A 25931-nucleotide genomic window follows, 5' to 3' on the forward strand; every position below is an offset into this window, starting at 1 on the left:
AGGAGTTTTAGCAAGTGAACATCTGCATACCTGGGAACCTCACCTGTGTGTTAGCACTTCCAAACATCCCTCAAAATGAAAACTTACCTTCTGCCTTTTTAGCTCTTCCAATATTCAGGGAAAGCCCTTTTGTTTTTTTCTTCCTGAATTTTCATGCTATCCCAATGGCAACAGTAATCATGTAGAACAGGAGCTCAGGAAAGAGTCTGTGACACACTTTTCAAAGTCACAGTAAATCAAGCCACAGTAAAGTAAGATTGAAGCAGCTTTTCAAAGAGGGCAAACCGATTTCCAATCTAATCTCCAAGCTGAAATGATTTGAAAGTGTAGAGTTCAACTACTCTGAACCTGTCATCTAGGGTCTCAGCTCTAGTCACCTGCCAAGGACAGATGACTCAGAAGAACAAAATAGTGTCCAGACTGGCAAAGGCTATGGATAAAGAGTGACTCCCCAACCAGTTCATCTGGCTTCTCCATAGGAAGATCTACCATACGCATACCCTACCCCACATAAGGCCAGAAGGAAGGCTCTGATTCACTGGCAAGCCTCCATTTTGAACACTGCCTTATCTTCATCTTCACAGAAAATGATACCATTTGTCAAGCTGACCTAGAATTTAAAGGGCACTGTTCTATAATGAAATGAAGAAGGAAGAAGAAAGAAGGTTTCAGGGATGGAGAATGGTTACTGAATGAGGGCACTTTGTTCTATTCAGAGTTCTGCTATGTACCTTAACCCTCTGAATATGATTTCCTCTACCTAGAGATAATCAAAAGTAAGAAACTGGAGACCATTACCATCCACCCTCCAAAACATTGAGAATTCACATAAAGACCACGAACACTAGTACTTTCAGTAATACTAGTATTTTCAGCCACTAAGACAGGAGTTTCCACTCTTTTGGTCCTTAAACCCCTTGCCTTTCAGTAAACCCTCCCATATCCCTTAATCAATAGGAAAGAAAATAATCTTTAGAGTTTATTGCGCATGTGAACATCAATGAAAAAGACACTGATGTTTCACAATCATTGCTAGCATTCATATAGCACATTAAGGCTTGCAATGCACTTTCCAAACATTCTTTCATTTGATCTTTACAACAATCTTGTAAGATAGATGCTGTTATTATCCTCATTTTACAGATGAGGAAACAGGGAAGAAGTGACTTGCCCAAGGTCATACAGCTTGTAAATATATAAGACTGGATTTGAACTCACATCTTCCTGACTCCAGGTCCAGCACTGTGTTCACTGTACCACGTACCTTTATTCATAATAACATAACTTTTTTTTCACTGACATTATTATTTTTGGATTATTTCAAAAGGAAAATAAAGTTATTTACCAAATACTACGCATGTCCCTTGACAAAATTCTTGTGTTCCCTGTGGGTACATGTTCCCCAAGTTAGGACCTCCTATGTTAAGGATTACAACAACGAACTGAGATACTCTTGCCCTCCTCCCCCACTTAAAAACAAAGGACAATGGTATTGCCTTTATCTATGGGTGGAATTTCATGTGTCTGCTCTATTCTGGACACGCTACATGCAACAAATTTCAAAGAGATGTTTTTATTAATCATTGGCATTTGTCATGTTGAAAAGCTTTATTTTTTACTTCTTTAGAACATACTGTTTTCGCTGGATAAAGAAAAGGGATAATGTTCCACACACTCCCTGGAACAGCAGGGGACTCCCCAGCCCTCACAACCAGATGTTTCCAGGCCTCTCTGGGGGCCTGAAAGTAGCTTTTTAATGAACGTGTAGGTGAAACATGTAGGAAGCCCTTGAATTTTCATGAAAGGTTGGTGTGTTGCCGAGCATATGACAGAGAAAGCCGTACTCACAGTCCAGGGTAGATAGAAGGCCAACAATTGTATGGAAGGCATCTCATAAACAGCATACTTTCAATAAAGCTGCCTTTGTTGGACAATGCCTATTTTCAATTTTACAGTGTGAGCCTTGGACGGGAAAGAGGTTGAGGAATGTTAACATCAAGGGTCTGTGTTTACTAATCCCCTCTTCAGGCCCACGGACCTCTAGTCTTTCCTAAATTCTTTTGAACTGAAGTGTGTTTTCAGAAAGGCCTCACCAAGGGGTGCTCTCAAAGAATCAATGTACTTACCTAGCCTAAACCTAATTCACTATCATTAAGCTATTGATGGGGTTCATCATATTTTCTGCCTCCTCCACCATGTTGGAAACGACAGCAAATGAAAATTTACAGCTAAGCAGGGACAGTTACACTTGTGTTCAGACAGAAACATTCAGCAGAAAACCATTGCCCAAAGCAACTAGCGAACACACCCCTACCCCCTACTTTTAAGAACTTTCATGCTCTGGCCTTAATCCTCCTAATCCAGTCTCCTTTCCCATTCTTGCGCAATGTGCATCTTTTCCTCTCCTCAGGTCAGCCACCCACATATGCAGCACTCATTCCTCCTCTGTTTAAGGTTATAGAAAAGGGCACTCTGTTACATAATGGCTCTCTCCCTGAGTTTGGAATGCTTTCCTTCTTCTTCTCGGCCTACTTAAATACTACCCATCCTTCAAAGATTAGCTCAAGGCCCTCTCTGGGAAGCCTTCACCAACCAGCTCCATACCAAGCTCTCCCCTTGTGGATATCTACAAAAACTGTGAAACACTTATCGTTGCCAAGACACTTTACTGGGCACTGAAGATACAATCCCTGCCCTCAAGAAGCAAATAACTCTGACATAAGAGAGACATGCAAAGGAGGGTTCAAGCCAAAAACATTTTGAGAAATGCAATTTTTAAAACTTGACTTAAGAAGACAAAATGCAGCATGGTGGAAAGGGTACTTGCACTGGAGGTAAGATCCAGGTTCTACTTCTGGCTTAGTCAGAAAGTACCTCTGTGACCTCGGGAAAAGTCATCTCACTGGTGACGCAATGATTGAGCCCCAGGCCTAGAGTCAGAAGACCTGAGTTCAAATCCAGCCACTGACACTTACTTAGCTGTGCAACACAGGGTAACCCTGTGTAACCCAGGCCATTAAGCTCAGTTTCCTCACCTGTAAAATGGGGATAATCATAGTACCTATCTCACAGGGTTGTCATGAGGATCAAATGAGAATGTTTATAAAGTGCTAAGCATGGTGCCTGGCACAAAGTAGGGGCTATGTGAATGTTAGCTATTGTTATAATTATTACTAAAATGACTGAGTTGATAATGTAAGTCTCTAAAGACTTTTACAGCAATGAGAACATCCTGGAGCACATCCCATACCTTAGAAACTTATTCATGACACAGGCACTCTGGGCCCCAAGGACAAGAGCAGAGATTGATGGTTAATATCTTTCCTTTCAAGAACATTTTTTCCATTTTGGCTCTCAGCTTCAGGACCAAACTAAACCCCAGACCTTAGCCTTCTTATCCTCTGCTTTTGCCCTTCCTTCTCTACCTCCCCCTGCCATTCTAATAAAATTTTGATCCATATGTAACTTGTCAAGAACAGCTCTAGAACTTAGATCAAAGTAGGCCTGCATGTTCACATGAATGTATTTTGGAGAGTACTGAGTAACATGTGGAAGCTTATGCAAATCATTGTGTAGAAGAGCCCACAAGTTCAATTCAAATAGCACTTTGTCCTCATCTCAGGCAATGTAGAAGAATGGGAAGAACTTGACCTTGACTCAGATGACTTAAGGGTTAAGTCCCAATCGTACCACCTACTAGATATGTGACCTTGGCAAGGTTACAAATTCTCAGTCTCCTCAACTATAAATGGGGATAACGATGCTCATGTTTACATATGCCTTAAAGCACTTTCCCCACAATGGTCCTGTGAGGCAGGTAATTCAACAGTTTGTACTCTTAAGAGTTAATGGAGAATTAATTTATTCATATAGACTCAGATGTACCTCAATTTATGCCCTTGAATTGTTTCTGAAGAACTAAACGCCAATAACATTTTTTTAAATGAGGATAAGAGGGGGGCAGCTAGGTGGCGCAATGGATAGAGCTCTGGCCTTGGATTCAGGAGGACCTGAATTCAAATCCGACCTCAGACACATGACACATACTAGCTGTGTGACCCTGGGCAAATCACTTAACCCCAATTGCCTCACCACAAAAAGCAAAGAAATAAATAAATGAGGATGAGAGGATCATAGATCTAAGCCTAGGAGAGATGTCATTCTAGTCCAACCTCTTCATTTTACAGAGGAAACTGAGGCTCAGAGAGATTAAGTGACATTCCCAAGGTCACAGAACTTCTTAATGACTCAATGCCCTTTCCCCAATACCATTCCATCTTCTTACATAAGGTGCTGTATGTTTTAAATATGCCTTCACATCAATGAGAAGATTTTAGCCGTAAAGCCTGGTGGACAGAGAGAATTAAGTCCCACAAAGACACTAAGCAGAAGGTATCTGCTTTTTTGTTGTTTAGGGGCATTGACTTGCTGTTTTTTCATCTGAATAGCCCTTCCTTCAGAACTGTCCATATTTCCCTTGCTATAAAGATGAAATTAAAGATTTATTTCTTGGGGAAAAACAGTTTCATTTTTTTAAACAAATTAAGGAAATTTGGAATTCCCCAAAACTCATGTGGAATCATTAAATTATAAATTCATAGACTCAGATTTGGAAGCATATTCTGAAGCCATCTGGTACAGCCAAGAGCTCAACTGGAATCTCCTCTACAACATGCTAACAAATGGTCATCCAGACTCTACTTGACCTCCAGAAAGGGGAGTTCACCACCATCCAAGATATCCTAGTCCCATTTTTGGACAACTGTGACTGTTTAGGAGTCTTTCCTTATATCATTCCAAATTCTGACTTCCTTTAGCCTCCATTCTTGGGCCAAAAAAAAAAAGTAAGCTATTTTGTCTTGTACAAACACTTGAAGACAGCTATCATGTATCAATTCAAACCAATAAACATTTATGGAACACCTATTATGTTCCAGGCACTGTGCTAACCACAATGAATAAAAAGAAAGATAGTACCTGTCCTCAAGGAGCTTACAGTCTAATGGGAAGGGGGACACAACACATGAAAAGAGGCAGGAAGGGGAGCAGGGGAAATCAGGGGGTATCCATCTTGCTCCATGGTTGAAACCAGGCAGAGCAACAGATGGAGAATAGAGTGAGCTAAAAAGTCCAGTTTTTGCCCTTTATAGAGGAAGGCATTGGGAGGAGTTTGGTAGACCACCCTCCAGCCCTCCAATCAGAAAGCTGAGGAGGCTGAGGGAGACAGTGTCAGCTGACTTAGTTGCCTGAGTTAGCAGTTTAGCAAAGAGATTAGCCATGATAAGCTTACCAGAGAGGGACTTCTTGTTCCACAGAGTTGAAAACAGGCAGAGCAGCAGTTGCAGAGTGGAGGAACCTTTCTGCTCAGGTATAGAAGGTTAAATCTCCTTGACTGAAAATCATCCCTTTTGAAAGCACAGCACACTCCCCCAACTCTACTTTGGGTCTTGTGTAGAGCTTGAAATGCAGAAGAGGTGATTTGATGTTGCCTCTAATCTCCAAGGGGTCCTGGGGAACAAGCTGGAGGGACTCTAGAAAAAAGGAAGCTAATTATCTGTGACCTAACCAGACTGGAAGGAGTAGAAAGGATTTAAGGAAGAGCACATCTTTGAAGTTCATCTCTTCACTCCCTTCCTTGTGAGCAGAGCAACATTCTGTTGTTTTGTTCCTTCATTTCCCACCAAGCTGCCCTCCTCTGGACTTCTTCATCATGCCCCCACATCTGGCACCCTCTCCCTCACCCCCTTTTCCAGTTTCTTATTATGTATTGTCTTCCCATTAGAATGTAAGCTCTTGAAGGCAGGAATTGTCTTTCTTTTTGCTTATATTTGTACTCTTAATGATAAGCACAATGTCTGACACAGTAAGCTCTTAATAAATGTGTTTTTTTCCTTAAATTTATTTAATATTTTATTTTCCCCCAATTGCACATAAAAACAATTTTTAACATTTGTTTTTAAAACTTTGGTTTCCAATTTTCTCCCTTCCTCCTTCCCCACTCACTTTCACTCACAAGGCAACAACTCTATACAGGTTATACATGTGTAGTCATGCAAAACACTTCCACAATAGTCATGTTGTGAAAAACTAATTATATATCCCTTCATCCTATCCCGCCACCCCATTTGTTCTATTCTCTCTTTTGACCCTGTCCCTCCTTAGAAGTGTTTGCTTCTGATTGCTCCCTCCCCAAATCTGGCATTCCCTCTATCATCCCGCTGCTCTCTTATCCCCTTTCCTTTCATTTTCCAGTAGGGAAATTGAGTGTGTATATTATTCCCTCCTTAAGCCAAAACTGATGAGAATAAGATTCACTCATTCCCTCTCACCTTCCCGTGGGTTCCCCTCCACTGTAAAAGCCTTTTCTTGTTAGTTGTGTGTGAGATAATTTACCCCATTCTACCTCTCCCTTTTTCCTTCTCCCAGTATAATCCTCTCTCACCACTTAATTTTAATCTCCAGATATCATCCCTTCATCTTCAATTCACCCTGTGCCATCTAGTTATCTATTTATCTATCTATCTATCTATCTAGATACATACATATAATTTGTTTCCCTCCAACTACCATAATATTGACAAAGGCCTCATGAGTTACAAATATCATCTTTCCATGCAGGAATGCAAACAGTTCAACCTTAACAAGTCCCTTATGATTTCTCTTTACTGTTTACCTCTTCGTGTTTCTCTTGAGTCTTTTCTATTTGAAAGTCAAATTTTCTATTCAGCTCTGTTCTTTCAATTAAGAATGCTTTAAAGTCCTCTATTTCACTGAATAGCCATTTTTTTCCCCTGAAGGATTATAGTCAGTATTGGTGGGTAGGTGATTCTTGATTGTAATCTTATCTCCTTTGCCCTCCAGAATATTCTATTCCAAGCCCTCTGTCCCTTAATGTAGAAGCTGCTAAATCTTGTGTTATCCTGATTGTGTTTCCACAATACTTGAATTGTTTCTTTCTGGCTGCTTGCAATATTTTCTCCTTGACCTGGGAACTCTGGAATTTGGTTACAATATTCCTAGGAGTTTTCCTTTGGGGATCTCTTTCAGGAGGTGATCAGTAGATTCTTTCCATTTCTATTTTGCCCCTGGTTCTAAAATATCAGGGCAATTTTCCTTGATAATTTCTTGAAAGATGATGTCTAGGCTCTTTTTTTGATCATGGTTTTCAGATAGTCCAATAATTTTTAAATTCTCTCCCCTGGATCTATTTTCCAGGTCAATTGTTTTTTCCAATGAGATATTTCACATTGTTTTCTATTTTTTCATTCTTTTGGATTTGTTTTACAGTGTCTTGATTTCTCATAAAGTCACTAGCTTCCAATTGCTCCATTCTAATTTTTAAGGAAGTATTTTCTTCAGTAAGCTTCTGGACTTCCTTTTCCAATTTTGCTTTTTAAGGCATTCTTCTCCTCATTGGCTTTTTGGACCTCTTTTGCTATTTGAGGTAGTCTATTTTTTAAGGTGTTATTTTCTTCAATATTTTTTGAGTCTCCTTTAGCAAGCTATTGACTTGTTTTTCATGATTGTCTTGCATCACTCTCAATTCTCTTCCCAGTTTTTCCTCTACTTCTCTTACTTGCTTCTCAAAACCCCTTTTGAGCTCTTCCATGTCCTGGGACCAATTCGTATTTTTCTTGGAGACTTTGGATGTAGGAGCTTGGACTTTGTTGTCTTCTTTTGGTCATATGTTTCAATCTTCTTTGTTACCAAAGAAAGATTCTATGGTCTGACTTTTTTGCGAGGTTTGCTTATGATCCCAGCCAATTACTTGAGTTTTAAACTCTTTGTTAAGATAGGGGTCTGCTTCCCGTGTGGAGAATGTACTGTCCCAAGCTTTGGGGGTTTTGTGCAACTGTTTTCAGAGATACTTCTAGCAACCAGTAAATTTTCAGTCCTTCCAAGGTGGTAAGATAAGGGGTAAGGTGTTTACTCCTTTTCTGGCCTGTGCTCTGGTCTATGAGTGACCACAAGCACTCTTTTTTGCCTTGGAACTGTGAGAAGGATTCTCTCTGTATCATCACCATAAGCTCCACCATGCCAGCACTCCTCCTCACCCCATAATGGCCACCTAGAACCGTAACCCAGATCCAACCACGGGCAAAGCAAGAGAATTCTGCACCAGCAAAGAAATCCCTGCAATGCCCCTTCCATCAGCCACTTGACTGTCCCTCAGTCTGTGGGCTGGAAGCTCTGGAAGAAGCCACTGCCCTGGAGCCACAGGGACTAGGGCTTGGACCAAGCTTCTCTCTCAGCACAGTCACATACTTTTCCTACTGACTTTGTAAGTTGTCTTTGATATTCATGGATGGAAAAGTCTGGAAACCACCACAGCTGCCCATGATTCAGTCTTCTGAGGCTTGCTCCAGGTTTGCTGAGGCCTGTTTTTCCTGTGCACCCATGCATTCCTCTCCCTGCCCGGCACGATAGACCTTTCCAATCAATCATCCAGGTTGTCTTGGGCTGGAAATTTGTTTCATTCTGTCTTTTTGTGGGTCCTGCTGCTTTAGAATTTGTTTAGAGCGATTTTTTACAGGTATTTGGAGGGGTTTGGGGGAGAGCTCAAGCAAGTCACTGCTTTTACTCCACCATTTTGGCTCTGCCCCTTTAATAAATGTTTTTTGAGTGATGGAGTATTCCTGTTCTCATGAATGATGAAGCAGCAGCTGGTATCAATGTAATCTGGTGAGCAAGGGAGCACCCAGACCTCACTTCTCTGTATCCATCTCTTTCTGCCTCTACTTGGTTTGGAGCTAGAAAGCCTGAGTCACTTCACATTAGTTGATACCTACCTGAGACCAAGGGAGGTCATCTGATTCTGTGTTCTTTACAGAAATATTTGTATAGTTGTATCTTTAGAGCTGCTGTTAAGAATTATCTCCACTCTTTGTAGAAATCACATTTGATGGATTTGTATGTTTGTACTGAGCTTGAAATTCCCCCAAAGTCTGTGTACTTGCTAGTTCCTCATTAAATATCTCTCCTGGGTAGCATTGTTTATTCAGCAGAATTGAGCCAACATCCAATTATTAACTATGTAAAGAACCCAAGTTTTTAATGGCTAGGAAGAAGAATTATGATACTCCCAAATTACACAAGCTCAATACAAAACTCAAATACTCTTTATTATGTTGTTCAGTAGTTTTCAGTTGTGTCTGACTCTTTTTTACCCCATTTGGGGTTTTGGTAGCAAAGATAGTGGAGTGACTTGTCATCTCCTTCTCTAGCTCATTTCACAGATGCAAAAACTAAGGCAGAGTTAAGTGATTTGCCCAGGGTCACTCAGCTAGTAAGTGTCTGAGGCCCGATTTGAACTCAGGAAAATGATTCTTCCTGACTCCAGGCCTGGCATTCTATCCACTGCACTACCTAGCTGCTTTCTCTATTATATTGGCATCAAATCCTTAATCCTTGCCCTTAGATAATATATCTTTATTTGCTTCTTCCCTTCTTCTTATCCAGACACCACCTTTTGCTTGTGGCCCCTCAACTAGGCACCCTGTATGACCAGAAGTTACCTCTGCCTCTATATGACCAAGTCAAGGCTCCTGAATCCTTCTCGGCCATAGCCTTTCCTCACTCCCAGGCTTGATAGGCTTCAACCTGAGCTATGAACCACCCAGCCTCAACCTAGGCCAAGTCCTGTCCTGACTAGTTAGGTGTTAGGAGGTGCAGCAGCCTTCTTATCCTATTCTCATCATTACCATTCCTGTGGGACACAGAAGTCCAGCAGTGAAAGCTGTGGAGAAGATCTGAGATTTCTCTTGCCCGATTTGCTGCATGTAACAACTATTTCTGCTACCAGATAAGGCCTTTCTAGGACCTCTCTCTCCTTATTTTTCATCAGCTTTGTTGGTGGCTACCATAGCATTCCATGGACCTAAATGGTTCTATTTTCTGCCTATTTCTTCCTGACTATACCAAGAGAGGTACCTGGAGATAGTAGCTCATCCCATTTGCACAGCCAGCCTGATTGAAGTTGCTGCAGCTTCGGGGGAAGGGACCTCACTCTTCAACATTTGGAGCTGCTAATTTTTCATATGAGCAGTTGGGTTAACATTTGCATGGGAAGAGATTCACATTTGCTCTGTCCCTGTTGTAGTGTTCGGTATCCAATGTGCCACTCAGAAGTGAGAGGATGAGTGCTTCAAAGCTTAGAAATGCCAACCATTATGATAATTGCTGACAAATTATATTATCTATCTTTTGCTTCTTTTTAATATAAGAGCTTCTAATTAATTCCAAGCTTATATGATACAATGATAACCTCTACAGAGCAAACCTAAGGGTACTTTCTAAAAGTCAATAAAAATGATAATCATTGATGACAACTAAGGCTGTTGAGTGGCGCACTATCAGAAACTGGATTTAAATACAGCTGGCCAATGACCAAGGTCTTCCTCTCATTTACCCTCTCAAACCCTCCAGTTTCCTTTCAAGCTACCTCTAACCATGTCATACACCTTTTTGCCTTGTACCTTTACTATGTCAGTATCCTTTTCCAAGGTGCTCTACCCCTCTTCTTTTTAAAAGTTAGCCATATTCAAGGCTCAAGTCAAATCTCAAGTCCTCCATGAAGCCTTCACTGATCGAATAGTCTTCCCTGAAAGCATTAAGAGTCTGAACCAAACAACACTGAATATACCCTATGTGTATACACACCTATGATTTATGGTATGTACTACACAGACAGTGTATTAGGAAGGTTACTGGGTAGCATTATGGAGGATAAAAAGAAAAAAAGGAGAGACAGGAAGAAAGACTTGTAAGCTATCATAATAGGTAGGTGAGAAGAGAGGAGTGGTTGTGATGGAATGGTTTGTGGTATGAAATACTGCGCAACTTATAGTGTGTGGGGTGTAGGACTAGGAAGAGCCAAAGAATATAGTACTACAATGCTACACATGTGCTTCAACATATCAACTAAACAAGTGCTACTATGTCCTACTCACAGTACTTAAAGATGCACTTCTCAGAAGAGTACTCTTACTTCTTTGGGCTAAATAACTTTAGTTTCTTCAAACAAAGCTCAAACAGGCATTGAAATGATCTCAATATGTTTTGTAGCCAACTCCAGCTCTGCCATGAAATTAAAGAACTCTCTCAGTGGTGAGACTATTATGATCATAGGATTGAGAGCTAGTAGGAACCTTACACTGATGGAGATGATGAGGGAATTGAGACCCAGAGAGCTTAAGTGACTTTCCCCAAGACCAAATGGAGCGGAAGTTTGAAATCTAAGTATATATCTCTCCCCTGTCCTCCAATTTCAAATTACTGCATGCTAGAAGTCTTCACCATGTATCTCATAGGCATCTCAAACTCAAAACGGAATTCACTTAAATTTTTTCACCATCTGGCTCCAGCCTGCCTTTCTGTGGTTATCATTCTCCTTCATGCACTTTCCAGTCCACTATATTGGCCAACTTAATTTTCCCTGCCCTTTGCATTTGGTACTTTGTAGTATCTCTTGCCTATACCCCCTTCTGTCTTCTGATTCTGCCACCACCCTGGTACAGCCTGTCATCACTTCATGCCTAGACTATTGCAATAGCCTGCTAGTGGGTCTGCCTGCCTCAAGTCTCTCCCTACTCTAGTCTGTCTTACACTAATTGTCAAAATGATCTCCCTAAAGTGCAGCTCCACATCATCCTCCTACTCAGTAAACTCCAATGGTTCCCTATCATCTCAAGGAACAAATAGAAACTCCTCTTTGGTATTCAAATCTCTTCACAATCTGGCCACTTCCTATGTTTCCAATCTTCTCATCCCTTAAATCCATCCCTCTCCCCACAGACTCTGAAATTCAGTGATATTGACTTCCTTGCTCTTTCGCACATAAGATACTCTTATCTCCAGACTCTTGGAATTTTCACTGACTGTCACCCTTTTCTGGAATATGATCCTTACCTCTAAGCTTCCTTGACTTCTTTCAAATACCAGCTTAAGTCTGATCTTATACAGGAAGGCTTTCCTGATCCCCCTTACTGCTAATTCCTTCCCTCTGTGGATTATCTCCAATTCATCCTGTCTAGAGCTTGTTTGTATGTAGCTGTTTGCATGATGTCTCACTCTTTAGGCTGTGAGTCTCCTGAGGGCAGAGGCTATCTTTTGCCTTTCTTTGCATCCACAAGAATTAGCACTATGCCTGGTGCATAACATGGCACTTCATAAATGCTAATTGACTTACCAACTGAATGTGCAGTCCCACAATTTTATAATGCATTCCCTCATTTCTTCTAGGAGGTAGGTGTCTCAGTGGAGCCTGGAGTCAAGAAGACCTGAGTTCAAATCCAGTCTCAGACACTAGCTATGTGACTCTAGTCCAGTTACTTAACCTCTGTTTGCCTTAATCCACTGGAGAAGAAAATGGTAAACTACTCCAGTCTCTTAGCCAAGAAAACTCTATACTGGGCCATAAAGAGTGAGATATGACTGAAGAGCAACAATATTACCTCTACTTTTTAACTTGCTTCAAGACTCAGGTCAAATACATCACCTTTTTATGAAATCTTTTCTAATTTCCCAGTTTCTGTTGCTTTTATTAATTATAAATTATCTGGAATTTATTTTGTGTACATTTTTTATCTGTGAACATGTTGTCCCACCATCTCCAGTAGAATGTTAGTCAATAAACATTTATTAAGTATGTACTATGTGCCGGCCTCTGTGCGAAGCTCTGGGGACACAGAATGAGGCAAAAAAAAGTTCTTGCCTTCAATGGACTCACAGTCTAATAGACCATCAACTCCTTGACTTTAGGGACTGTTTGTTTTGGCACAAAAGAAGCAGTTCATAAAGGTTGGGTGAGATCTCCCCACTGCACAGTGCTGCAAAAACCTCATTTCATTTCAGTAACATCCCTGTTTTTCACAGTTTGTTAAGACATTATGCAACCTCTCGACCTTAACTGTTTTTGGCAACAGTCAAATGGATTTATTGTAACTCTGAGAGAAGTTGTTACTCCCCTGTTATTTCAACAACGGCAGGCACTGTAGCATAATGGAAAAAGCACTGGAATGAAAGGCAGGAGATCTGGGTTCTAGTGCTGAGTATAATTAAATAAATAGCCATGTGTAAGTAAGCAAGTAAATTCTGAGCCTCAGTTTCCCTATTTATAAAATGATGGGAAATTAATAATAGCTAATAGGACTTTACAAAATATTTGACATAAATTGTCTCATATACTTTTCACCATATGCTTGTGAGTCAGGTAACACAAGTTTGTTGCTATTCCTCTTTCACAAAAAAGGAAACAAGTTCAGGGAACCTAAAGGATTTACCAAGGCTTACATAGCTAGTAAGTGGCAAAGCCAGCATTCAGACCTTGGTCTCAGACTATGTAGGTCCAATATACTACTCCAAAGTTCTTTCTAGTTCCAGAAGTCTGGGAATGCCAAATGCACCTGATTAGATTCTGCATTAAATAAAACTTGAAAAACACTCCTTTTACCCTTCTTTCCAACGAGCCCAAAACCACAAGTAGGGAAATAGTATGCATTTGGTGCTATTGGAGACCAAGATCTTAGGATAATAGAGAGCTTCCAGGGACCTTAGCGGTCATTTGTCAAAACTGCTTATTTTACAGATGAAAAACACTGAGGTACAAAAAGGTTAAATGAGATAGTAAGTAGCAAAGCTGGGTTTTGAACTGAGGTCCTAGTTCAGGTCTTTCCACTGCACTGCACTGCCTCCAAGGATTTGCTTCTAGAGGTCTAGCTATAGATTAGCATTCTTGTTCATTGATTCCTCCTTTTCTAATAACTAAGAAAAGGCTTTAAAATTGACCCTGGAAATATCTAGGTTTGATTTTCGGAATAGCTTCCTAACAGTAAGGTCAGAGTTATGCAATCATATCTAAACTTTCTATTGGTCTTGTTGGCTATCATTCAAAAGAGGAGTTTGGGGTTCCTCTTTGCCCCTTTCATTCATTCAACAAATATTTATTGAGTCCGCTACATGTAAGACACCATTGGGGTGGGTAAAACACAGAAGAATAAGACATTGTGCACATCTGCCTACCTTCTGACAAAAGCTGCAGAAATACACTTTGGCATGTTGAAGACATTAATGAACAAATGAATTAGTTTAGTATTTCCTGTCTTTGTGTGCAATTGGAGTTTGAAGACATATCAGAAAGAATGATTGTTCTCAAAGTGGATAGAGAGCTGGGTCTGGAGTCAGCATCCAGTGGAAAGAGTGTTGGAATTGAAATCAGGAGATTTGTTCAATTGTGTTTGACTCTTTGTGACTTCATGGACCATAGCACACTAATATTGTCCACGTGGTTTTCTTGGAAAAGATACTAGAGTAGTCTTCCATTTCCTTCTCCAGTAGAGTGACTTGCCCACACAGCTAGTAAGTTCTGAGGTATTTTGATTCAGGTCTTTCTGACTCCAGGCCCAGCACTCTATCCACTAAGCCACCTAGCAACCTCTAAGGAAAACAGAGGTTAAGTGATTTGCCCAGGGTCACAAGTGTCTGAGGCCTTATTTGACTTAGATCTTCCTGACTCCTGGCCCAGCACTCTATCCTCTAAGCTGCCTCCAGGAATCAAAGAGATCTGAGTCCAAATCCTCGTTCTGACACCTACAGATATCTGACCACAGGAAAGTCATTTAGTCTCCGAATCATTTCCCTCCATCTATTAAGTTAGGGCAGTAATTATTGCTCTGCCTACCGCGCAGGAATAGGGAAAGGGAAGGCGGAGGGAATGATTTTGAAAACCCCAAGATATAATGTAATGTGGGCTATTAGACAAATTGAATGTTTCTGTATCTTCTAATTTATCCATAATCATCTCCAGGTAGCCTTAAAGTGCTAAAGCCCCTGGAATCAAGGGAAATGGAAAATAAGCATTTATATAGTGCCTACTATGTTCCAGGCATTGTGTACTCAATGCTTTTGACAATTATTATCTTATTGGATCCTTAGAACAACTCTGGGAGGTAGATGCTCTTGTTATCCTCATTTTACAACTGAGGAAACTGAGGTAAACACAGGTTAAGTGATTTGCCCAGGGTCACACAACTAAGAAGTATTCAAAGCTAGATTGGAATTCGGGTCTTCCTGACTCCAGGACCAGCATTCTTGTTAGTGATGGAGACATCCTTTGTAAAAGATGTTTAAGAATTAATGGGATAAACACCTTTCTGTCTAATAAAATTTTCCTGGAAGTAGGAAAAAGAGATACATTTTTTTCTGCATACAATTTTAATAGAAATATGGATACAAAAGATGGGATCTAAGTTTTACTCTGTATTTCTCTTTAAGCATACTTTTACTAGAACACAGGGTCTAGCTTGTTACCTTTAAAATGTTCTTAAAGGAATTCAATGAGTTATCAAGTGTCACTTGGCCAAGAAGGGCAACAAGGAAGAAAAGGGAACTGCCATTTATTAAGCATCTCTGTGCCAGGCACTCTGCTAAGTGCTTTACGAATATTATTTCATGTGATCTTCACAACAATGCTTCAAAGTGATATTACTATTCTCATTTTATAGAAACTGAGACCTACAGATGTTGTGACTTGCCCAGAGTCACACAGTGTCTGAGGCTGGATTTGAACTCATGTCTTCATGATCCCCTGTGAAACTTCCAATCTTTCTGATATGCCTTCAAATGTCAATTCTACCCAAAGACAGGAAGAACATTTGGGATGGTGACTTCATTCATTTGATTGTTCATTCATTTAATACAAAGCACAAGTTTCCCTTCCCAATAAATGAAAAAAAGCCTAGACCAATTTCTGTTTAAGCCCAGATAGTCATGGACACCCAGAATTCTGGACTTGAAAAAGACTCCTGCAGCCATGTTCAACCCATAGAATTTAGTTCAAATTTGACCTCCTTTGACTGCAGGCACAACTCTGCCGTTCACACACTTTTAGCCTCACCTCTCATACAGCTGTCTGTGTAGGAGTTATTCCTTACTGTGTTAAAGAAGAAAGCCGTAGATAGATATACATATACACATATATGGGTATATGTATACGTATGTGTGTATATATATGTATATGTATATATGTTCAGATATTTTTCAGTTGTTTCTGACTCTTCATGACCACTTTTGGGGTTTTCTTGGCAAAGATACTGGAGTGGTTTGTCATTTCCTTCTTCAGCGCATTTTGCAGATGAGGAAACTGAGGCAAACAGGATTAAGTGATTTGCCCAGGGTTGCATAGCTAGTAAGTGTCTGAGGCCTGATTTGATTTCAGGAAGACTCATCACTGAGTCACCTACTTGCCCTAATGTATATATGTATACATATATAAATTAAGTGCTACCACTTGAACTTCACTCTGTATCCTTATGGGGAGGTACATCCAGCCTCGTTTTCTGGGAACCTAACTCCCACTTTCAGTGTCGAGGCTAGAAGAAGATATACACTTACATAGTTGTATACATGTACAGATGTAATATTTATATTAAATGTGTATATATACATACATATAATCAGTTCTGCTATAACACGTATTTCAAAACCACACATTTTGGAATTTGTTCTGACACAATTGATATATTAGAGAATATTTGAGTTTAATATGAATTTTGAGTCTGCTTCTGAACAATTTCTTCCCAAGAAACATGGAGAGAATACATCAAACTACACCACTTTACAATAACTCACAAACGGCAACACTTCCAACACCCATTTCAATAAGCAACTTTCAGGTCTTTGTCCAAGTAAAATGCTATGTTTATTATATATCTTTTTTCTAAGACAGTAGGAATTGTGATTGGAGGAGGAGGGCTGGTCCACACCACCTCTACCTTCTTCTGCCATGGTCCAAGCACTATTGCAGCCACTTTTTACTCCAGTATTTCTTAACTCTTTCATATACATACATATATGTGTATGTGTGTGTGTATGTATATATATATAAAACTGTATAATTATTTTCATTAAGTTTCTGTCTTTTACTTTATGTGTTACTGATGAAGTTTTTGAATATTGTGCCCTTAACTCCATTTTCCCAATAAGCTCTGTGTTTTTTTTTTGTGGATTTTGAAAAGTACAGTGCTTTTGGAGAATGCATATGTTCCATGATAACAGCTCTGCACGTGTGTGTATGATATATGCATATATATAAATACATATTATACATACATACACACACACACACATATATATATACATATATATATATATATATATATATATATATATATATATATATATATATATATATATATATATATATATATATATGTTCATTGAGTTGAAGCATGCCACATCATTTTAGCCTGATACCTCAACTTGGTGAGAATGCATCTCGGTCAAAAGACCATAGACTTAATATGAAAAGTCTTTGGAAGCTTTTAGATGAAGTGAAATATGCCAGACAAGAAATCTGTTCCAATTAGTTATGGAATTTCATTACCATCTCTGGGTCCTAGATAAAATCATTGAGTTAGCTTGGCTGGGAAGCTATTCCAGAAATTGGACCAAGTATGATTTTTCAGCATGTCCTTGAAAGAGGAAACATCTGGGAGGAGAGGGGAGACCTTGATCTAATCTTGATCTAGTCTTGATCTAGTCTTATTCTACCCCTCCCCCACAAGCTTTAACTAAAGAAGGAAATGCCAGTTTTGAAGGATCTGGAAGATGCTTGACTTTCCATTTTCCCTTTGGTGTCCTAGCATAGTACCCCCAGGGACAACAATGGCACACCATCTTCTTGCCAGTGTTATAACTATATCCCTAGACCAGCTGAAGGCAATGTCTGTTTTGAAATTCAGTGAAAGATGAATGTAGAATCATCATGTTTAAGAGAGAGCTTTTTGAGCACCCCATGAATGGAAAGAAAAAAACTCTCAATATCCAGTGAACTTAGCAATATATATTCTCTGAGCTTGGATCTTCCCTGGACTCTCTGTGTACTTGTGGAAGAATGTGCCACAGACTTGGAAGGGAATGTTTTATACCAGATTATTGCTGTTATTTACCTCAGTAAATGCCCCTAAGCTGGCTGATGGAATTGAGTTTTAACTAATCGTCTTGGAGGGAATCACATTGGTGAGGGACTCAGGTTGGTGTTACTGAAGAATGACTCCTGGCCTTTCAAGGGCATCCCCCCAACCCCTATAACCCTAAGGAAGAGATATATGCAATTTATCCAACTTATCAGTGAGAGTGGGAAATGGGAGAACTCAGAATTTATATGGGCTGCACAAGCACATAAAAATGCATCTATGCATGCATATGTATACATCTATATGTATGTTGTACTTTACAATCATGAATGTATACACATATACCCTTACAGAAATAAAAGTATACACAACTACAAATTGTTCCATTCCAACTTTTTAGAGTGCAATTTTACCCTCCTCTGAAGCTGCAGAGGTGGAAAGAGCGTTTTTTGTTTTTTTTTTTTGCTGCTACTGTCCTGATGGGAGTTGAATTCTACCACTCCTGGGTAGATCTGTACAAGACTTCCCTACACTAACTTAAGTCACTTCAACCCTAGTACTACTAACTGTGCAAACATCATGAATACCTGGAATTAATTTGACCACTTTCAAGGAACTCAAAGTTTCCTTGTGTTATGTGACATAGGCTCCATGTGACATAGCTTCACAAGGGCCCTGGAAATTATAAGGACCCATGTATCCTGTTCTCAATCTTCTAGCTAAGGGAACTATGACAAAAACAGGAGAACCTTCACCTAACAAAAGAGCTGGAAATAGAACTAAGTAAGTGGCTTAGAACAACAAAGATACTGCATCTCTGTATCCATTTTCTCATCTGTAAAATGTGACTGATCACAGCACCTAAATCCTAGAGTTGTTGTGAGGATTAGAGATAATACTTGTAAATCACTTTACAAACCTCAAAGTACTATACAAATGCAAGCTATTGAATATATATCACTGATTCATATAGAGCTTGCTGTCCACCAAGATTGTTTTAGGATGACCTGCTATCTAGGTATACCTCCACCACCTTTTTGAACTTACAAAGTTGATTTATTGAAACCAAGTATATGGTGTTCTTAAATTTTATCTCATGTTCAGCCCAACTTTCTAGCATGTTGACATTTGTTTTCTATTCTGACTATTATCTAATGTCTTAATTTTTTGACACATCTTCTACCAATATGATAAGTATGTCATCTATGTCCTTATCTAAGTTATTAGTAAAACAAATAGCACAAAGCACTCCATTAAAGACCTCCTTGATAATAAAAACTCATGTTTACACAAAGTTTTTTCAGTTTTTGCAAAGTACTTCCCTTCTAAAATCTCGGTAAAGTAGATACCGCAAGTATTAATAATCCGTCTTTAGAGATAAGGATATTGAAATTCTGAGGATTTGAGTGCTTTACCCAATATGGCACAGCTAATAAGTATCTGATCATGCAGAATCCTAGCATTTTAGAGTTGGAAGAGACTTCAGTGGCTACATAGTTCAACCTATTTTTCCCTCCAAATCTCCACTATCACATACCTAATAAGTGGTCGTCCAAGTTTGCTTAAGTCCAGTGAGAGCTAATAAATAGTAAATAAACATTTATTAAGTACCTACTATGTATCAGGCTCTGTGCAAGCTCTGAGGAAACAAATACAAAAAAGAAAGACAGTCCTGCCCTCAAGGAGCTTACAATCAGAATGCCAGAAGACAGCACACAAAAGAAAGCAGTAAAAGGGAGAGGGGGAGGTAGAGAGATCAGGTATACTGGGACTTGGAGGAGAAGTCAAAGAAGTCCAAAATGAGCTCTGTTGGGTGGAGTCCAAGACTTCCAGAGAGCCTGAGAAGCCCACTACCTCCTGAGACAGCCTACTCTATTTTGGGGGGGGGGCCATCTCCAGTCATCCTGATCTATATCTTGCCACTGGACCCTAATGGCTCTGGAGGAGAAGGTAAGGCTTGTGACTTTGCACAGCCCTCCCTTGTTTACATCTAATTCACGTGCAAGTCATGGCATCACTTTCTGATGTTATTATGGTTGTCTTCTAGAATGAAGGACAAACAACAACAACATTTTGGATATCCATTTTGGATAACATTAAAGGCAGCTAGATGGAACAATGGATACAGCACTAGGCCTAGAGTCAGGAAGACTCATCTTCCTGAATTCAAATCTGGCCTCAGGCACTTCCTAGCTGTGGGACTCTGGGCAAGTCAGTTAGCACTGTCTCAGTTTCCTCATCCATAAATGAGCTGGAGAAGGAAATGACAGCTATCTTTGCCAAGAAAACCCCAAATGTTGTCACAAAGAGTCATACACAACAAAATTGTTAAGAAATTTTTCTTTATGTTGGACTAAAATTTGTCTCTTTGTAACTTCCACTCATCACTTTCAGTTTTGCCATTAGGGGCAAACAGAACAAGTCTAATCTCTCTTCCATGTGACAGTCCTTCAAATACTAATCCTATCCCCCTTCCCACTCTGTCTTCCTTCCACCAGATTAAACAACTTCAGTTCTTCAACAACTCTATATATGGTAAGGACTCAAGGCCCATCACTACATTGTTTAGCATCCTCTGAACTCTCCAGCTTTTTAATGTCCTTCCAAAATAGGGTGCCCAGAATTGAAAAAAAAAATTGTTTGACCTATGGTCTGATGGCATAGCAGGATTGTCCTTATCACTGAAGGCCATCACTCTCTTAACAAAGTCTCCAATGTTAGGGTTTTTTTACTGCCATATCACACAATTTATATTGAACATATAGTCTTCTAAAACCTTTAGACTTATCTCAAACTACTGCTTAACCATTCCTTTCCAATCTTGTGCTTCTGAAGAAAACTTTTTGAAACCAAGTATAATATTTACATTTAACTATTAAATTTAATTCTATTAGATTCAGCCCAACATTCTAGCTTGTCAAGATCCTTTTAGATCCTGACTGGTATCTAATGTCAGTTTTTTATGACCTGAAAATGTGATAACTACATCAGCTCTGCCTTTATCTAAGCCATTAGTAAAAATGTTAAACAGCAGAAGGACAAAGAGAGATCAAACTGATATTAACACATTAATGACTATGATTTGGTTCCCAAATCACTTAATCATGCTGACGTAATATCTAACCCACACATCTACCAAGAATAATGTGAGAAACTTTTTCAAGTCTTCTGCTAAAACTTGGGTAAACTATTGCCCCTGATCAAGAATTTGTATTATTCCCACATAATCTAGTGAGTCAAATCCTAAATTCTCATCCCGGCCAGTGGGGCCTTCCTTATTTTGGCAGTAACCTGTCTATCTAAATTTGTCTTCCACTAATCCCCTATACACACCTTCTTTTCAGACCATCAGTACTCCTTCAAGCACATTTGCTCATGGCAATTTTCTCCCAAATAGAATGCTTGTATTCTTCCTTCTCTTTGCCTACCTAAATTCTTGAAAGTCTAACTCAAATCCAATAACATCTTTCTTTACAACTCAAGCCCACAAATAACTGAAATCCAGTACTATTTGGTTTTGAATTTAATTTTATGTTTTCCACCATACTCAAATTACTTTAACATATATTCATTTCATCAAATTTCCAATTAGATTGTAAGCTCCTTGAAGGTAGAACTCTTCATTACCTGTGCTCTATAATACTAAGCACAATACTGAGCATGTGATAATTGCTCAATAAATTTTTGTTGAATTGTGAGATGACCAACTTTGATAGACTTAGCTCTTCTCAGCAATACAATGATCTAAGACAATTCCAAAAGCCTCATAAAGGAAAATACTATCCACAGCCAAAGAAAGAACTATGGAGTCTGAATGCAGATCGAAGCATACTATTTGCTCTCTTTTTTTTTCTTTCTCACGTACTGATTCTTCTTTCACAACATGACTAATGTGGAAATATGTTTAATATGACTTAATATGATTTTTCTGTCTTGGGGAGAGGAAAGGGGAGGAAGGGAGAGAGAAAAAAATTTGGAGCTCAAAATCTTATAAAAGTGAATGTTGAAAACTATCTTTAGATGTAACTGAAAAAAATAAAATAGTATTAAGTGGGGGAAAAAAGAAAGACATTAAAATATAGTGTTAACCCCTTTTTCCTGCTTTTTATTTGATACAATTCTAAAAATACTAGTAATAATAATAAAGCAAGAAAAAAAATTAAAGGCCTAAAGATGAAGAAAGTGAAAACAAAATTATCCATACTAGCTGATGACGTGACAATTTGTTTAGAAAATCCTAGAGAATCAGCAAAGAAATTGAGACTAAATAATTGCTTCACTCAAGTAATGGTTTTAAAAAATAAAATCACAGAAATCAATGACATTTCCAAATACAATAACAAATCTAGTAGGTAATAATAGAAAGGGGAGTCTTATTTAAAATAAACTATTAGTCAATCCGGCAAAGAACACTCACATCTACAAAAACAATTACAAAATGCTCTTTAAATAAAGAAAGATAACAAGGGTTTACTAATCTCTTACTGCGTGCTAGGCACTATGCCAGGTAAAGAACAACTTGAATAAATAGAAGCATATTCAGTGACATGCCAATATAATAAAAAATAATAATTACACTAAAGTTAATTACTAGGCTTAGTTCTACTAAGTAGATACTTTACACAGCTAGACAACATAATAACAAAATTCATTTGAGGGAACAAAATATCTAGAATATCAAAGGGAAAAAAATTTTTTAAAGTTGTGATGACACTTCCTTACCTCATCTATACTATAAAGAGGTAGACATACAAATTATTTGGTATTAGTTAAAAACAGGAAAGTAGATCAATGGAACAGACTGGACAAGGAAGAATCAGAAATAATGAATTCAATCTTGCCCTTAATATACTTTAAAATATAAATTACTTATTTGACTTTGACAGCACTGAAGTGAAGGACTAGGGTATAAGGCAAACAAAAATACATATATTAGAATCACAGAATTTGAAAGTTAGAAGGACCCTAGGTATCACCAAACTAGAGCTAGAAGGTACCTTAGAGGTCATCTCGTCCAATTCCCTTACTTTGGAGTGAGGAAACTGAGGCCCAGAGAGTTAAGTGATTTGCTAAAGGTACAACAGGGAGTTGGTAGCAGTGGTGGGATTTGAACTCATTATAACTCCAAAACTGATACTTTTTAGACCTTTGAATAATCTCTAGCCCAGTGCCCTCATCTTACAACTGAGGAAACTGAGAGGTTATATGACTTACCTAAGGTCACTCAGCTCACTATTGGACAAGCCAGGACTAGAAGCCAGTTCTCCTGATTTCTGCTCTCAAGTCACTTGCACCAAGTGCCACCTAACTAATGCAGACGGAGCTGAATGTTCTCAGTGCTTCAGCTCTCCCTGCTAGTCATAACCAGGGGCACATTGATTCTATTGGACCACTTGGGTACCATTAAATGTGCTCACTGACGTCCACAAGCTTTGGATATCAGATAATTCCTGCTCTAAGTCTAATAAGTGGGAGAAGGAGCTTATTAGCCTCTAAATATTTTCTGACTTCAGAGGATGTTTTAGTGGAACCAAAGTAAATTAATTCCAGGGTCATAGCCATATCTCCCTGGAGTTAGAAAAATCAAAATGTGCCTTTTCTTCTCCTCATTTTTTTTTTAAAGAAAACCATGTGTTTACTTTCAAATGCCAAAGTTACAACAGAGCTGACATAAAGCCAAGCTCTGTGTTGACTTTAAAAGATGGAAAAAGGGGTTAAAGCCCTTCTTTCTGATTCTTGTTTTTGAAAGGTTTTGATTGCAAAGAAACAGGTTTTTTAAAAGAGCTCAATTTTAATACCTTTCCTGCCTGAAGAAAGTGGAGGTCCTTTTGAGGTCTAAGAGCTATGACATTTTGATTCTATGATTCTCCTCTACCACTCTCCACACTCCCTGGCCTTCCAAACTTCCCGATTTGCTTAATATCACTTCCCTTTTCCATCTCACTGAAATCTGAGCTAGCTGAGACCCTGTCAGTTCACACACTGAGCCCTGCATAGAATTCAAAAAGGTAAGTACTCAGGGGGGGAAATGCCAGAGAACAGAACTGTAGCCATCAGATGCAAACTTGGTCACTTAGAAAACCTCTTTGGAGATCAGAGACCCCTGTTCCACCTCCCCCACCCACACACCCTCCCCACCCTACACACACCCAATCCAAATACTGACCACTTCTTCAGCTAAACTTTACCACATTGGATTATACAGTGCTCAATGAACATAACTAATACAGAAGCGTTCCTTTTGCAAATAGAACCTTAAATTGTAACAGTTTTCTTAAGTATATTCTTTCTCCCCCATAAACACTCCCTCATAATATGAAATTAAACTAGTCATACTTTTAGAACTGGGTCCGTTCCCAGGATGAAGTCTCAAGAATAAACATATAGAAATCATAAAAGAAAGTTATGCTTACCATTGTCACGTCTCAAAAATATCTTCTTTTGCAGGCTCATAACTGTTATTTCATGGATGAAAACAGCTCCCTTCAGGATGTTCAATATATTGTGGACGAGAGATGGCAACTCCTACTTTTTTTTGGTGTTTGAAAGTAACTCTTAGTGAGCAGACTGCCTTCTTAATATAGCAACTTTTCCTCAGCCGAAAGTTCCTTCCCCCCTCTTTTTTTTTTTTTGCCAACAAATCTTTAATGTTTTAGATTGGGAACTTCCAACTGCTTCCCTCTTAGCTAGGCAGATGTGTATAATGGCAGTATAATTTCACTGAATCCACCACTCAGATCGTAACCCTTTTCCTGTACTACAAACAGAAACGTAAAACCTCAAACTTTCCTTTGGACTCTGTGTCCGTTAGAAGAAGGTAAAACACCCCTTCTCTGGAGGGCTAATGTATGGAAAATGTGCTAAAATCTTTAGAGCGTTTGGGGCTCTGGAATCCCTGCCCCCTCACTGGTTAACTGGCCCTTGGTGCTTTTATGTAATTGCATGGTACAAATACAACACCTCAACTCCTTGCCCAAAATTGAAATGATTCATTTGCTCCTCATTTAAACACACACATACACACACACACACACACACACACACACACACACACACACACACACACACACACTATGGTTGTTTAATCCAAGTGAAAACGCCTTTCATAAACTCTGCAAAAGGCTTGGGGAGGACCGCCCCCTTAGTGAATAAAGTCTGTGTCTTGAAAAGTACGAGTTTAACTCAGGGGAAAGGTGGAGGCAGGCATGACCCAAAACAAATAGAGGGAACTGAGACCCTGTTCTGTGTAAGGGGAAGCATAAAGTTGAATAATGGGGGAGAGGGGAGGGAGGAGAACTTCGACCCTGAACAATTAGCAAGTCTGGCATCGGTGTCCTGTTTTGTTTATTGTTTTGCTCTCTGGGTTCTGAAGCCACATGTTTCTCTGGACATCTCCCTAGGATTTCATTTGTGGTCTTGGAAGCCACACAACAGTCTTTATAACTGATCTATGTCGCTGGACTTGACTGTGCAATTGTGTTCCACTCCCAGATTGCCAACCATCTAAAGCCCTGGGGGGCTGTGAATTGGGGCTACCGGGCCGCTTGCCTTTGGACAGGCAGGGACAGGTCATGTAACACTCCACACTCGTTTATTGACTGTTCTTGAACTTGCTCAGAGCTACCTAGGAAAAAGTAAGAAGGGTTACCTAGGTGGTGCAGTGTGGATAGAGCATTAGACCCAGAATCAGGAAAACCTGAGTACAAATCCAGCTTCGGACATTTACCAGCTGTGTGACACTGGCCAAGTCCCTTAACCCTGTCGGCCTCAGTTTCCCCATATGTAAAATGGGGATAATAACAGTACTTACCTCCCAGGGTTATTGTGAGGACAAAATGAGATAATATTTGTAGCTAGATATTATTATTGGCTCTTGGGATAAGGTGAAAGATCACAAGGGTCTACTGCTTAGGAGGTGAGAATATCTGAAGATTCAGGTTGTCTGCCTGTCACCTACAGCATCATATGTAGTGTCTACCTAAGTTTTTCAGCTTACTATTTAATTTACCCCAAACAGAA

General features: G+C 39.3%; 1 protein-coding gene across 1 annotated transcript in view; it reads right to left on the minus strand.

Moving 5' to 3' along the window:
• IL16 (interleukin 16) overlaps positions 1–24505 on the minus strand; it is a 164242-nt gene extending 139737 nt beyond the window's left edge. The window contains exon 1 of the mRNA XM_078151619.1: positions 24326–24505. Coding sequence (XP_078007745.1) covers positions 24326–24365 — 40 coding nt within the window. The 5' untranslated portion in view covers positions 24366–24505. The remainder of the gene's footprint in view (positions 1–24325) is intronic.
• Between the last annotated feature and the right edge of the window lie 1426 nt (positions 24506–25931).

The sequence above is a fragment of the Phascolarctos cinereus genome, unplaced genomic scaffold (genome assembly GCF_003287225.1).
Source record: "Phascolarctos cinereus isolate Bilbo 61053 unplaced genomic scaffold, phaCin_HiC Scaffold_3;HRSCAF=262, whole genome shotgun sequence".
Classification (NCBI taxonomy): domain Eukaryota; kingdom Metazoa; phylum Chordata; class Mammalia; order Diprotodontia; family Phascolarctidae; genus Phascolarctos; species Phascolarctos cinereus.